Source organism: Mus caroli, unplaced genomic scaffold (genome assembly GCF_978045245.1).
Source record: "Mus caroli unplaced genomic scaffold, Mus_caroli_1 scaffold_17, whole genome shotgun sequence".
Lineage (NCBI taxonomy): Eukaryota > Metazoa > Chordata > Mammalia > Rodentia > Muridae > Mus > Mus caroli.
The window spans coordinates 89,301,156-89,316,425 of record NW_028227272.1 but is presented as its reverse complement, the minus strand read 5'-3'; the positions used below and the strand labels follow the sequence as shown (position 1 = coordinate 89,316,425).

General features: G+C 49.8%; 1 protein-coding gene across 2 annotated transcripts; it reads left to right on the top strand.

Moving 5' to 3' along the window:
• The first annotated feature begins 2,575 nt into the window (after window positions 1–2,575).
• On the top strand, window positions 2,576–14,260 carry Kcne1 (potassium voltage-gated channel subfamily E regulatory subunit 1). Of its 2 annotated transcripts, XM_021185662.3 has the most exons (3): window positions 2,576–2,777; window positions 2,925–3,215; window positions 13,596–14,260. In XM_021185662.3, exon 3 carries the CDS (start codon window positions 13,625–13,627, stop codon window positions 14,021–14,023), a length of 399 nt encoding a protein of 132 aa, XP_021041321.1. In that variant the 5' UTR covers window positions 2,576–2,777; window positions 2,925–3,215; window positions 13,596–13,624; the 3' UTR covers window positions 14,024–14,260. The 2 variants fall into 2 exon arrangements, with proteins under 2 accessions (XP_021041321.1, XP_021041322.1); XM_021185663.3 differs by lacking the exons at window positions 2,576–2,777; window positions 2,925–3,215 and adding an exon at window positions 3,650–3,692.
• The last annotated feature ends 1,010 nt before the right edge of the window (window positions 14,261–15,270 follow it).

Below are 15,270 nucleotides of genomic sequence, written 5' to 3'. Positions count from 1 at the left end.
ATGACGTGTGGGTCAGGCCATGGATATGGGCTGACAATGCTCCTGAGAGAGAGGGTGAAGCAGATGGCCCAGAGGCCCTCTTCCATCTTCTAGGGGATTCACAATGGGCCTTGAATCCCCATCCCCAATCCTTCCTCAGCCTGGTGAAGGAGTACTCGTGTTGTTAGTGTGCTACAGCTGTGTTCCTCCCAGAAAACCCAGAAATTCTCAGGGAAATGACAGTTGTCCCGAGAGGCAATAGGAGCCACGGGATAAAAGGGTCACAGGCAATGTTATGACTTTGATCTCTGTGCATGGTCATGCATGTGTATGTGTGCGCATGCACGTACATGAGGGCTGCACATTTGTGTGCAGCACCTGGGCACGTGTGTATACAAATGGAGGACAGAGGACTGTGGCCAGTGCTGGTCCCCGGGTGCTGTCAGCCTTTTTTGATGCCGTCTCTCACTAACCTGGAACTCATGAACTGAGGTAGGCTGCATGCTTCAGGTATCCTCCTGCCTCTGCCTCTTTGCCCTAGGATAGGGACTTGGATTCTAGGGGGTCAAACAGAGGTACCCATGCAAACAAGGCAAGCACGTTATTCTCTGAACTATCTCCCAGCTTTATGATTTGGGCTGTAAATGTTCCCCCAAAGGCATTAAAAGTCTGGCCCTCAGCTTGGTGCTATTGACAGCCAAGAGGGGGAAAAAAAAGGAAAAGAAAAGAAAAAACATAAAAGAAAAAAAAAAGATGTGGAGCCTTTAAGACATTTGGAGAATGTCTTTTCAAGGGCCAGAGGCATTCCAACTCCCTCTCTGCCCTTTTTGTTTCCTGGCTTCCACATACTGGCTTTGTTCAGCCATGATACATTGTCCCACCACACAGGCACACAGCAATGGGTCTGACCTAGCATAGAGAGAACCTTTTCTCTTGAGAGGTAATTCTCTCAGGTGTTTGCTGAGGTAATGCAAAGCTACCTAGCCTGGACAACAATGGAGAGGCCAAAGGACAGAGAATGCCCAGCCTGATACAGGAAGGACACCAGTTGAACAGCAACCACAGGGAATGACCAAGCGCCATGTGTATACACTGAAGACTTATGCTAACTCTCTTAGCATCGGAGAACGAGCGGAGCCGGGAGAAAGCAGAACTCCTAGATCTGAGAGGTGATGGGAAATGGTTGGTTTGCGGATGTCACACTCACTGAAGTAGGGGCTTCTGGAAGATGATGCTGACCCTGCTGCGAGGACAGGGACCATATCTGTCATGACTTTAGTAAAGGATCAGGGAGAAAGGAGGAGGAGGAGGAGGAAGGGGCTCTGGTACAAGGTCATTTGAAGGGTATGGGGTCATATCTATTGTACCGAAGAGAAGGGGTAAGAATGAAAGGGTGAAGGAAAAAGAGAAAAAGATGGGGGAGGCTGTCCCAGCTCAATGGGGGTAGAGCGTACCTCACGGGTCCCGGCTCACCAAGGGTGGAGGACGCCTCACGATGACAGATGGGATGCCAAGAGCAGCCTTGCAATAATAAACAACTCATTCTGTGGGGAGCAGAGAGAACCAGGAAGAGAGCTGAGAACACTGCCGAGAGCAACACTACCTTTCTGGAACGGCTCCCATTCACAATGCCCAGGGACAGGAGGGAGGCGTTATCCCATGCCCTGATAGACTGATCCAGGCAGCTGGTCCAGTCTGGATTGTGTGTGTGTGTGGAAGGACCACAAGTAAGTGCTTGGCAGGATAAACACACTGTTTCCATCCGTCATCCCCTTTCCCCATCTGCTGGACTCTGGCTTTGGAAAGATGGACAGAAGGACACCACACCCACATAGCACAGCACAGAGGAGACAGAACTGGGGATGTTCAGGCTGAGTTGATGGATTTTATTTTCTCTGGAGTATGAATGGTTGTAGAAGGTATAGAGCTGAACCACGGAATCCATCTTGGGTGACCCCCAGCAGCCAATGCTGATCTCGGGTGTTGTTTTCCTTGCTTCCCTTTGAAACAATGTCTCGCTCTTTGTAAATCTAGGCCTCTCTCTCTCTCTCTCTCTCTCTCTCTCTCTCTCTCTCTCTCTCTCTCTCTCTCTCTGTTTTTCGAGACAGGGTTTCTCCTATAGCGCTGGCTGCCCTGAACTTTGTAGACCAGGCTGACCTCGAACTCAGAAATCTGCCTGCCTCTGCCTCCCGAATGCTGGGATTAAAGGTGTGCACCACCACTGCCTGGCTACTAGGCCTGCCTTTCTCATGAAGCACTGTAAGATACAAGATGTGGAGCCAGGTGTGATACCGCATGACTTAAATCTTAGCACTTCAGAGGGAGACACAGGTATCTGTGAACTTGAGGCCAGCCTGGTCTACACAGAGTGTTCCAGAACAGTCAGAGCAACATAGTGAGACTCTGTCTCAACAAAGAGACAGATGAAATCCACATTATAACCAACCCACTAGGCGGCATTTTGCTAGTGGCTTCATTGGATATTTCACTGAGAAATAACTTTGTATCATACAGGCCCTAGTTTAATTATCAATTGTATTTATTTATTTATTTATTTGGCTTTAGGCATCAAGATTTTAATTATTATAAATAAAACTATGAAGAACCTTTATATCCTTAAGACTTCTCTAAACTCAGTGCCCCTCTTTGGAATAGATTTCTCAGAATAACATTACACGTCAAAAGCCAGAGGCAGCCTAGTGCTCTCCACTGTGCTCAGTACCTGGATTCTGCCACCCACACGGCCACAGCTCCCCATCTGCCTTTGTCAACAGGAGTATTATCTTGGAATGTTGCAGGTAAGCCCGTGGGAGGGCCTTCAGTTGTAGCCAGTTGTCCCCAGGAGCCCATAAGGGCTGCGGTCCTTAGAAGTGATCAGATGAGGAAGACCACCGCGGGGTGGGGGTGGGGGAGCAGTGACCCTTGGCTGTGTCTTTTCGCTGTAGGTCAGAAGCCTGCCTCTGTATCCCATCTGCCAGCCTAGCCTTGCCCTTTCACCGGAGCTGCCCCTGCTGACTCACACCTGTCAGGCGGGTGGGCAACGCTATGAAACTGACCAGGAAGTCACCTGAGCAACTTCAGAGCTTGCTCCTGCTGGGAGAGAAAGGCCGGTTCATACTTGCCTGAGAACTTCAGAGGTGGCGCCAGGGCTGGAGTTCCTCCAGCAACTGACTGCCCACAGCAGAGCCCCGGCCGTTTAGCTACCTCTGCGCCGTCCATCCAGGACCAGGCACCCAGTAAGTAGATGCTCAAGAGAGCCTTGTAGAATAGCCGCGGAGCCACAGGGGTCCAGCAGGGTGTTAAGATAAAGGGATCTGGAGAGGCTCTGAGCCATCTCTGAGTGCACGTGTTTGGAGCTATTTAACAGGGTGTTTGTCCAGTGCTGCCCCGGTCTGTCCTCCTTATTCTCCCACAGACTGTCTGCCAGCCCTAAGCCCACCTGCTGGAGTCAAAGTGTTTCCTGCCCTTGGGGCTGAGTGCAGCGTGCAGCGTGCAGGGTGCAGGGTGCAGGGTGGGCTGGGTAACTTCAGAGACCTAGGCTGGCAGATAGCGAGCCAACCCGGCTGGAAGCCCCAGGGCTCTGTGAGGCTCCGCCCATCCAAAGCAACATCACTTGAGTGCCTCTGGGCTTGTCGGTCCTAGACCCCGGCACACAGGCACACACACCAAGGATACCGCTGCACACACCAGGCTCCCTTGGCCTCTAGACCCAGGTAAGTCAGGGGCTCCTGCCTTGGCAACAGGTACCCTGCTAGGACCAGTCTTGACCTACAGGCAGGCACACAGCATAGGGGGGCTGGGAGGCAGGGATTTAACTTGTAGCCAGTCCCCTCTCTGCCTGTCTTCACTTACAGGAAAGTTACAGGAAAACATTCTGCTTTTATTAGTAGCTCAGTGGTATTCTCAGAGAAAATTTGGAAAATATCTAAAAGCATCAAATGAAAATTAAAACCACCATCCCCAGTCCTCAGCCTTAAAGAGATTCCCCACCCCCAACTCAGCAATACTTGAAGCACACCAGCCACAAAGAACCTGATTTTATTTCTATTATTTATTTATTTATTTATTTATTTTGATCAGGAAGGTTCATTGAGTTTTGGATTTTTTATTTTTTTATTTTTATTGTTATTTATTTATTTATTTATTTGCCATGGGAAAGGCACGGGATATGGAAAACATGGTTGATATCTGATAATGGTTGCAGTAATGCGGGAATGGGAAGCTTCTAGAAGAAAACCAGGTGACAGCTATGGTGTGTGCTTAATCCCTAATCCCTACTGCCACTGAGGTAAAGAGCAATTAGGGGAGGGAGGGCCCTTTGGGTCCTCTAATGCATCCCCTTCCCTGGGCTGTCTCTGTGTGGACTGATAGCTCACTTCAGCACAGGAAGCAATGTCTACCTCCACAGAGTAAGACTGTAACCAATTGTAGCTGCCATTTGTGGTCCCCGATGGGGCCTTTGCTAGGTTCACCATGCTGCTCTTGATTCTTGGATACAATGTGAACTTGACTGAGGCCCAACACTTCTGCCTTCCTTGCCTGTTTGGTTTTCCCAGTCAATGAGGAAGGTACCACAAATCCGCAAGGAAACAGTCCTGGCACCACCCTACAGATCCTGCCTTTGATGGTGGATTAGGAGTCATTTCTAAAAGCATAAGCTCTTGAAGGACCCCGGAGAGATTCACCCATGCCACCAGTGTCTCTGGGGGTGAGCGGCTGCCTGTGTGGTCGCTCATTCTGAGAGCTGGATGGAACTCGGAGGCATCTGTGCATTCATGCATGGAGGCATCCGTGCATTCATGCATGCACGCCTGCTTCTGATGAATGATTACTGCATTCCCACCAGATGCAGATTCTGTTCCAGCTGTTCTGGGCAGAATGAAAAACAGCTCACCTTGCAGTGGGAAGGTGAACATCCAACAGCACGCACAGTAATGAAGAAAACTACACTGCATACAAACATACAATGCTATGGGATAGGATTGTAGGGTGAGCATTACGGAAAGTCAAGGTGCCGGGCAAAAGTACACTGCACCAATAATCACCTAAATCTTTTTAGAGATAAGGTAGTGAGCCATGTAGATGAAGAGATTGTATCATGAAAAAAATCATAAAAATAAAAACCTATAATTTTTAACAGGAATAATCTCACAGGCTGCTCCCCAAATGCAGTGGTTCTGGCTTGAACACTACGGGTTCCCTCCCTTTACATAGAAAACCCTTCTCCTACTCTGGGAGGGAGAGACTGGCACCATGAGGGGCTGACAGCCAGTGTTCTCACTCTTTATCATTCCGTCTAGCCTTTGAAGGGCCTGTAGCATAGATATGCCCTGCACGTGCTCTTGAAGAGAGCAGGGACAAAGGCCATTGCGGGGTTATTTGATGTTGCCTACAACCCTGTGGTGTGTGCACTATGCAGTCAGGGTAAGCTCATCATCCCGCGCCTTTAGAGGGGGAAACTGAGGCTCCCTGGTTTTACCCGAGTTGCTGAGTACAGTTCCTGACTCCTCGCTTTAATACATCAGCTGTCATATGTCCTTTATCCAAAATTCTCATACTCCTCCCTCCCTGAATCTTCTGAGCATTTCGTCCTGTTTGCCTTTCCAGTCTTCACACGCAGCCTTCTGTCTGTCACCCATGGGAAGCTCTGGGGAAGCCAGGGGGAAATAGGACCAGATTCAGAGGCTGCAGCCTCCAGGGAGCCAGGAGGCGACAGACCTCCCAATCTGGCCTCCCAGTCTGAAGGCAGTGGTTCTGGGTCTCCACACTTAGTCCTTGAGAAGCCCTGTCTGCCTCAGCCGCCCAAGGAAGGCCGGAAGGCCACGGTATAGCCAGCTCGCTGCCTGGAGGGCCTGGAGACCCCTGTCGGCTTCTTGCTCGATAAGGGGCATACATATGAAGCATATATGTCTCCAGAATTTGGACATGGGGTTGAAATGAAGGCACTAGCAATAGACAGTTGCTTCCAAGGTCAACCGGTGTGAATTCTAGGCTTGGCCAAGGTCACAGTCACTCAGATCCTCCTGTGTAGAACTGACTTTACACTCATCCTACTTCTTAAAATACAAGCCAAATGCTTCCGTGACTCTGCCCCCGAGGCTTGCTGAGGAACTACCTCAGAACCCTGTCACTAGGAACAAGAATGTACCCCACTCCACTGAGGTAAGGAGTGACCAGGGGAGCGCTCTCTGGTTCATCCAAACCTGTATGGGGCAGGGAACAGTCCGCAGCTCTGGCTGTGGACCACCCCCTCCAATTGTGCCTGTCTATCTTGGAACTTAAACTGCTAGAGAAAGCCTTGCCAGGTGAACCAGACACCAAGTCCTCAGAATGTTGCCAGTGCTGGAAAGGCTCTGTTCAGGAAGCTTCCAGACTGTTATCAGTGCTGATAGGTAACATAGCCAGAGCACACAGGCTGAGGGCAGCATTGCAGATGGGTGCACCAGGGGCCACACGGGCTCCACTCAGAGACATTCCGTCCCACCCAGCCATGGGAGCCCCATGTCCTGAGTGACTTGGGACCTGAAGCTCTGGGTCTGAGCTTTCCAGGAAAAACCACATGTACACTATTCTAACTGGGGACAATGCCCCTGCTTCAAACCCTAGCATCGTCAGTGTCAGTGACAGTGTGAGAATGTCCAGTCCAAGCTGAGCCCCAGGTTAGCTGTGTCTGAAGCTGGGCTGTTCCGGTACCAGTGACCCAGAACCATGGCTCTCAGGGCAGAGCTGTCTGTGGAGTCCTAAGGACGGGGTCAACTTCTAATAGCTTAGGGAACATTTAGGGAAGAAGCCAGTCCTCACATGTGAGACCCAAGTGTACCCGAGAAGTGGCTGGTTCCCCAGTGCCTTTGAGTCTAAGGAGTCTGTCTCCTCTGTACAAGGTCCTGGGAACTCCCTTCCCTGTCCTGGTAAAAGGGGAGCCTGTAGATAAAAGATTAAATCTCTTGGGTTTTGCCAAGAGAGATAACCTTGGGGCCACTCATCACAGTACTATGGGGCCCAGTTCTCTGTAAATTAAAATGGTTGGATCTCCACGGGGCCACTGCGCAGTGTGTGCTTTGACCCTGTAATGGAAGTGAACTTGGAGAACCTGACATAAGTGCCCTAATGGTGTGCAGATTGAACCGTGCCTTTTCTACCAGGCCTGTCACAAGGCCACTGACTAACTCATTTGGAATCCTCAGTATTGGAAATACACAATGACCTGCAGGCTTTGCTGGGTACAGAGAGCATCAGCAAAGGCAAGGCAATGCATTAACTATAAAGAACAAAGTTTCCATAAACTTGGAGAGTTGGGATTTGAAAAGGAAGCAACCAGGCTGGCTTTTCTAGCCTAGCCCAAAGCTAATCGTGGTTTTAGGTGCCAGGGTGAGTTAACATGAGCAAGCAAAGACGGCACGTTCTGGGGGAGCATGCAAGGCCAAGTAAGATCTGGCAAACAAAGACAGTGTGGAGATTCCGCCACGGCCGCCATGATTTATGTCTTAAACCTTTAACTCTGCCAGGTGTTCTGCAGAAATGAACCTCAGTCTGTTTCCTAACTGTCCACTGTGCAGCCCAGATGCCTCCACCCCGACTGCAAGATGTGCCAGTTGGGAGTACAGAGGTCTGTTTGGGACAAAAATATCCAGGCTGAACAATACCCAAGGAGTTCATTTCCGGCCAGGAGTATAGCTCATAGGTAGTGCGGTCATCAGTATGCGCCAGGCCCTGGGTTCAATCCTCCTGCAGCATAAACTAGGTGTGGTGACCTAATCTAGAATCGTGGCACTGGGGAGGTGGAGGCAAGACCTTTGGGAGTTCAAGGTCACCCTCAGTACACAGAGAGCTCAAGGCCAGTGCAGAACTACAGGAGACACTGTCAAGAGAAAAAAATCCTTTCTACTGTCCTGGAAGCCAAGGTCAGTGGTTCAACATCTGGCTGGAGACATCTTTTGGTGCTATCCATGGTGGAAGGTGGAAGGAATGGTGGGGAGGTTGACCAGTCCTGAACTGTTCATTTAAAGGCCCCATCTCTCAGCACATGCTCTGGGGACACATTTAAACCATAGCAGGAAACTTTTAAAAAGTCCAGTGCCAAGGTGGGGACGCAGAGCCGTACCATTAACGTCTCAGGGGTAGGATCTAGGCATCATTATTCCCTGAGCTCCACAGAATTTCTCAAAGCTAGTGGGCCTGGAGCCCAGGGCAGCTCCGGGGAGTCTGAAGACATTTGACAGGCAAATTTCCAGTCTCCACCTAAGTCTCAGGGGTGCAGAAGCCCCTGAGGTGAGCAGTATAGCAGGCACTTCTCTATGATCTTCTAAACTATGACCCTAAGAAGACGAGGGAGGGTGTGTGGGCCCAGGGGGCGTTGAAACAGATGCTTGGGTCTGTTTCTTCTGACCACAGAAATTTCCATCTGGTTTTAAGTAATAGGTCTTTTTTAGTAAACCCTCAAGTATAAATTAAATACAGAATTGACTCTGAAATTAGTTTCCCGTGTGGAGTTATTGATTCTAAACCAGTTAACATATGTTCCCCCACATAGTCACTATAAGAACTCCCTGACAGCAAATGGTGGCTGCGTTGCTAACTGGTTATTTCTTTTGGAAATAAAATGATAACCATCAGTACCGAGCCCATTCTTCTCTGTGGCAGGGGCCTGAGCCTCCCTTAACGGTTCCAGGCGCGTTGGGAGGGGTCACTGTGCTCTGAGTGTTTGATGCATTAGTTTCCAGAAAACTCCTGCCTGATCCCCTGCTCAGGATGGGGCTAGATTTCGGCTTTGTTGAGGATTCGGAAGTATAGTGTGCCTTCTGGCCTTCTCACCCCTAACAGGCCTCTGCCCACACTCAAAAGGCCAGCGATCTGAGCAAGGAGCTTCATTTCTCAGTCCAGAACGCCTGAAGGGAACCACCGTGCCAACCATGGCGAAATGAGACCTAAACCTAAAGACTGAGTCTTGGAGGCCATGTGGGAAGGAAAACCCAACGACCTCGGAAGACCCAGTGACCTCCTGGTGTAAGCCATTTTCTATTGTGAAACAAATGCCTGAGAGACAACTCTGGAAAGATTTACCTTGGCTCACACTGCAGAGGTTTTGATCAACTCTTACTTGGCGCCCGCCATTGCTTGAGTCATGGCGAGGCAGAGGCAGAGCATTGCACAGTTAAAACTGCTGACCTGCTCACCTCAGCCTGCAGCCAAGAAGCAGCAAGGAGTGCAAAAAAAAAAAAAAAAAAACCCTTTGACAATGACCCACGTTCTTCAACTCAGCTTCATCCTCTACAGTTGCAACGCATCCTGTTAGTCTGTTCAAATTTTGAATTCACTTATGGACGGAACCATTGATTGAGTCAAAGCATTCATAATCTAATCACCTCTGGAAAGATTCTCCCAGACATACCCAGAGGTGTGCCTTGCCAATATTCTAGTGGTCTCTCAGTCCTGTCAAGTGGGTAGCCAAGACCAACCAGCCATACCTGTACTCAGGACCACTAAATGTCAACCAGCACGCGGCGTGTTCCATGCTTGATCCGTGACCAAACAGCCTGGAAATGTGGGTGTTGGGTTCTCCTGTTTTACCGAGAGGAAAGGACACAGCCAAGAGAGGCTGGGGAACATTTCTAGGATCATGTGTCCATGAAGTTACAGAGCCGGAATCCAAAGTGGGAGGCGGGAGGCCAAAGTCTGAGCACGTTCCGCCCCTTTAAGAGTGGGTTTGGGGGCTGGAGAGATGGGTCAGCGGTTAAGAGCACCGACTGCTCTCCCAGAGGTCCTGAGTTCAATTCCCAGCAATGACATGGTGGCTCACAACCATCTGTAATGGGATCTGAAGCTCTCTTCTGGTGTGTCTGAAGAGAACAATGGTATACTCATATACATAAAATAAATAAATAAATCTTTAAAAAAAAAGACATTTACAAAAAAGAGCAGGTTTGGGTGAGAGACAACTAAAGCTCTGAAGCTAGCTTGATGGTCTCTTTTAATGAAAATAAGCAGGTTTTAGAGAACCAGGCCCTGTGTGGAGGACAGTATTACATTTTGATGATAAATGTTTACTAAATGCTCAATAAATGTTCCTGGGTAGCTCTTGTGCTGCTGTGGACCAGGCACCAGCTCAGATGAGTAGAGATGGAGTCTAAAGATCTTGACTGGGATGAAGTTGGCAGCGTCAATCAGAATGATGCTAGCCCAGCCCTATGGACCAAAGAAGGTCTCAGGAACAAAGTGTGAGCTGGGAGGGGGGGGGTCTCATTCTTCAAGTATGAGTAACACATTGTGGAGCCGGTATGAACTGGGAATGGGCAAAGACACGAGGACAAGTGGAAAGTTCAGTGAAGGGCCAGAAAGACTGGAGGCATGGCTCCTGAGGACAGTGACAGCAATGGAGGAATGGAGCTGTGATCCTCAAACTCAGAGCCCATCCACAGCTGTGCTCTGGACAGGCCATTTCCTTCTGAAGATAACAAGGGATAGATGAAGACCCTCACTTGGGGCTGCTATAGTAAGATTTGCTGCGGTTTTCATGTGGAGACCATGGCTGTTGAGCTCAGCGAGACAAAGGAGGGGTGCTGATGGGATGCAGCTGGAGTTCTGTGTCAGAGCAGCCTGGGAATGGCCAAAGGGAAATTTTGATGAGCAGTGTCTCATGGCTCTTGTGCTGAGACAGGAGTGCTGGGGTCAAGGCCATGTGTATGATTCTGAAGGAGCAGGTGTGGTCAACCAGGGCAAGGCTGGCCGGAGAGGGAGAGCAGGGGAGGGGGTGGGGGCACTAACAGTCAACTGTGGCGTGTAGAGCAAGGAGGCCTCAGAAAGCACTAAGCATCTTCACCTGGGGCTGGGTTCAGGTTCATCTTTAAAAACAATTTGTTGAGCCGGCCGTAGTGACGCATGCCTTTAATCCCAGCACTTGGGAGGCAGAGGCAGGCAGATTTCTGAGTTCGAAGCCAGCCTGGTCTACCGAGTGAGTTCCAGGACAACCAGGGCTATGCAGAGAAACCCTGTCTTGAGAAAACAAAAACAAAATGATTTGTTTATTCTTTTTTTTTTTTTAATTTATTTAATGTAAGTACACTGTAGCTGTCCTCAAACACACCAGAAGAGGGCATCAGATCTCATTACGGGTGGTTGTGAGCCACCATGTGGTTGCTGGGATTTGAACTTCGGACCTTCGGAAGAGCAGTCAGGTGCTCTTACCCACTGAGCCATCTCACCAGCCCGATTTGTTTATTCTTATTTTACCTGGACTGGTGTTTTGCCTGCAGTGTGAAGGTGTCAACTCACTTGAAGCTGTACTACAGGCAGTGTGAACTGCCACTTGGCTGCTGGGAATTGAACTCTGGTCCTTTGGAGCAGCATCCAATGCTCTTACCCACTGAGCCATCTCTCCAGCCCCTCAGGCTCATTTTTAAATTAAGCCAGTTCTACAGAGAAGTAGCTATAGGTCTAACCCAGAGTGAGCTGAGCGTTCTGGGTTGATGGTTGTCCCATGTCCCAGGGATGATGTTGGTCAATGTCACAGTCCCCATGCTATCTGGGGGATGCTGAGCTGCCCTGGTGTTGTTAGGCTTTCTTTTCATGGTGATTCTGGCCAGAAACTGTGTCCCAAACATGCCTTTGCCTCTAGCTACAAAAGTTGCTCAGGGGACCTCATGGGCATATTCTACTTGGCTGCCAGGAGATGCCTAGGAGATGAGGTTGGACCACCCCAAACCTGGCAAACTCCTAGTGGTCATTTTTGAATTGAACTACACATCTCTAGGTTTCTGCTTCCAAACAGGAGAGAGGGGTAGAAGGTGATATTTACCCCACACCCACCCCAAAGGAATATAAGTTTTCACTCATCAGTGATCTGATGGTCACCTAGGGAGGGTTCTTAGGACACGCAAAATATCTGACAGAATCCTATAGTTACTCGGAGACACTTCTCACAGTGACCAAGCCTGGGAGTTCAGATGAGAATTCATCATGTCAGGAGTGATGTGTTCTTCAGGGGCCCATCAGTCACTCACTGGAGGAGGTGATCGGAGAAGGGAGGTTAGCACGCTGACTACCTACCTACCAACCAGGTCCTCAGATTGGAGTGTTGGAAACTCAGCACACCTTCCATGGGCTGCTACATTATAGTGTTTGTCTTCCACTCAGGGAGCACGGCTGCTCTAAGAGACGTCCACGGAGAAACAGCTCCCCCACCCCCTAGATCCAAGTACCGTGTGCCTGCATGGTTTATAAGGAACAGAGCTTTGTTTGTGTCACAGTTCTGAAGACTTCCAACAGTGCGGTATGGTCACGTGTCAGAACACGTAAAGTGCCTTGTACTATACCCCGATGTGGCAAGACAGAGCAAGGTAGCCAAAGATAGCCCATTATATCCATGAACAAGTGACTGGATAATAAAGGCCCTCTGTCAATAACACACTCATCTATAAATGGATTCATCTATTCACAAGGGCCAGCATCCTTGTGACACAATCACCTTCAGTAGTCTTTCCAACATGTGGACTTTTGGGGACACGTTCCCACTATAGCAACCACCCATTGCACATTCCATCCAAAGGTGCCCTGACAGCCCCTTCGGCTGAATGGTTATGGTAACCACTGTAGTTCCTTGTCTGTTGCTGTGATAAACGCAGCGAGCACCAATAGCCTATGGAAGAAAGAGTTCTCTTGACTTACGGTTTCAGAGAGAGAGTTCATAATGGCTTGGGAGGGAGGCGTGTCGGCAGGCAGCCAGGATAGGAAACTGAGAGCTCACATCTTCATCTGCATACAGGAAACAGAGAGTGAACCGGAAGTGGCCAAGTCTGTAAGCCCCCCAAACCCTCCCCAAGTTCTGTGTTTCCTCCACCAAGCTGTCACATCTTAAAAGTTCTGCAACTTCATTCTGCAGACCCAAACTCACAGGGATCCTCCTGCCTCTGTTTTTTTCTGGTGACATTTTTATCTTGTAAAGGTTTTTAAATTACCTTAATTAATTTATTTTGTGTTTGTGCATATGTATGTGTATGTTGGGGGGGGCGGCACACATGTGGAGGTCAGAGGTCAGTTTACAGGCAGGGATAGAACTCAGGGCACCAGGTTTAACCAGCACTTTCACCCACTGAGCTATTTGCCAGGCCATCTGCTTTGTTTGTTTACGGAGTGAGTGGCCAGCATGGTTTTCTTTTGTAGGGGGAGTGGGCAGAGAGAGAAACGAGTGTTTGACAGGGGTTGAGTGTAAGGAAATGCATGCGCAAGCAGCAATATTAATGGACCGTAAAGTCAGTGATAATGGGAAGAGGAAAGAGAGCCAATGAGATACACGGCTCTGTATCATTATGACACACGACATGGCAATGTGAACTATGACAATGAGACTCATCCCAATGGCCGCCTGCCAGAGAGCGGGAGGACAGCTGATTGAGCCACCAACTGATTGACAGACCAGTGAGACTCCTGACAATACATGCCATGGGAGGATGTCTGCTCATGCCTGCCACCTGAGACGCTAAAGAATCGTGTGCATAGGGTGGGAGGTAGCCAATCAGGCAAAGAACCGTGTGCTGGAATTAGCCAATCAGGCTAAGAACTGTGTGGACGGGTGGGAGGTAGCCAATCATGCCTTTTGATTCTAAGTTGCATTTTCCTTTCAGGAGTTTTGCTCTGCATCAGGGGAACCTTGATGCCCAGGATGAGCCTGTCCAATTCCACGACTGTTCTGCCTTTTCTGGCCAGGCTGTGGCAGGAGACAGCTGAACAGGGTGGCAACGTGTCAGGCCTGGCTCGTAAGTCTCAGCTCCGAGATGACAGCAAGCTGGAGGCGCTCTATATCCTCATGGTGCTGGGCTTCTTCGGCTTCTTCACCCTGGGCATCATGCTGAGTTACATCCGATCCAAGAAGCTGGAGCACTCACACGACCCTTTTAACGTGTACATCGAGTCAGATGCCTGGCAGGAGAAAGGCAAGGCCGTCTTCCAGGCCCGCGTCATGGAGAGCTTCAGAGCTTGCTATGTCATTGAAAACCAGGCGGCTGTAGAGCAGCCTGCTACACACCTTCCTGAACTGAAGCCATTGTCATGAACTCCACACCCTATAGATGACAAGCAGATCTTTCTAGTCGCACGCCTACCATAGTCTTTATTGTAGGGGCACCACTGAGTTTTGTGAAAGACTGTGAGGGGTGAATTAATGACACCAGTTTTCTGAAATTGCATTCTTTCTATAGTAGACAATAGATTTATTTTGCAGCGCCTGTCCTTGTCTTTGTAAATCTTGCAGGGTCCCAGACAACATGGCTTCTGAGAATACAAGCTGAGTTTCCCCAAATCTCTCCACATTAGCTGTGTCATGTGACTAAGTTCTGATGGGAGACATGGGCATGATGAGTCCAGTTTGTAAGTAGGTTTTGAAATGGGAAGGTTGTGCTCTCCATCCTCCCTGTCCTGGGAAGGTTGTGGTCTCCATACTCCCTGTCCTGGGAAGTGTGTGCTCTCCATCCTCCCTATCCTGGGAAGAGTGTGCTCTCCGTCCTCCCTGTCCTGGGAAGGGTATGCTCTCCATCCTCCCTGTCCTGAGAAGGTTGTACTCTCTATCCTCCCTATCCTGGGGAGAGTGTGCTCTCTGTCCTCTCTGTCCTGGGAAGGGTGTGCTCTCCATCCTCCCTGTCCTGAGAAGGTTGTACTCTCTATCCTCCCTATCCTGGGAAGAGTGTGCTCTCCGTCCTCCCTGTCCTGGGAAGGGTATGCTCTCCATCCTCCCTGTCCTGAGAAGGTTGTACTCTCTATCCTCCCTATCCTGGGAAGAGTGTGCTCTCTGTCCTCTCTGTCCTGGGAAGGGTGTGCTCTCCATCCTCCCTGTCTTGGGAAGGTTGTGCTCTCCATCCTCCCTGTCCTGAGAAGGTTGTACTCTCTGTCCTCCCTGTCCTGGGAAGGGTGTGCTCTGTGTCCTCCCTATCCTGGGAAGAGTGTGCTCTCTGTCCTCCCTATCCTGAGAAGAGTGTGCTCTCTGTCCTCCCTGTTCTGGGAAGGTTGTGCTCTCCATCCTCCCTATCCTGGAAAGGGTGTGCTCTCCATCCTCCCTGTCCTGGGAAGGGTGTGCTCTCCATACTCCCTATCCTGGAAAGGGTGTGCTCTCCATCCTCCCTGTCCTGGGAAGGGTGTGCTCTCCATCCTCCCTATCCTGGAAAGGGTGTGCTCTCCATCCACCCTGTCCTGGGAAGGTTGTGCTCTCCATCCTCCCTGTCCTGAGAAGGTTGTACTCTCTATCCTCCCTATCCTGGGAAGGGTGTGCTCTCTGTCCTCCCTATCCTGAGAAGAGTGTGCTCTCTG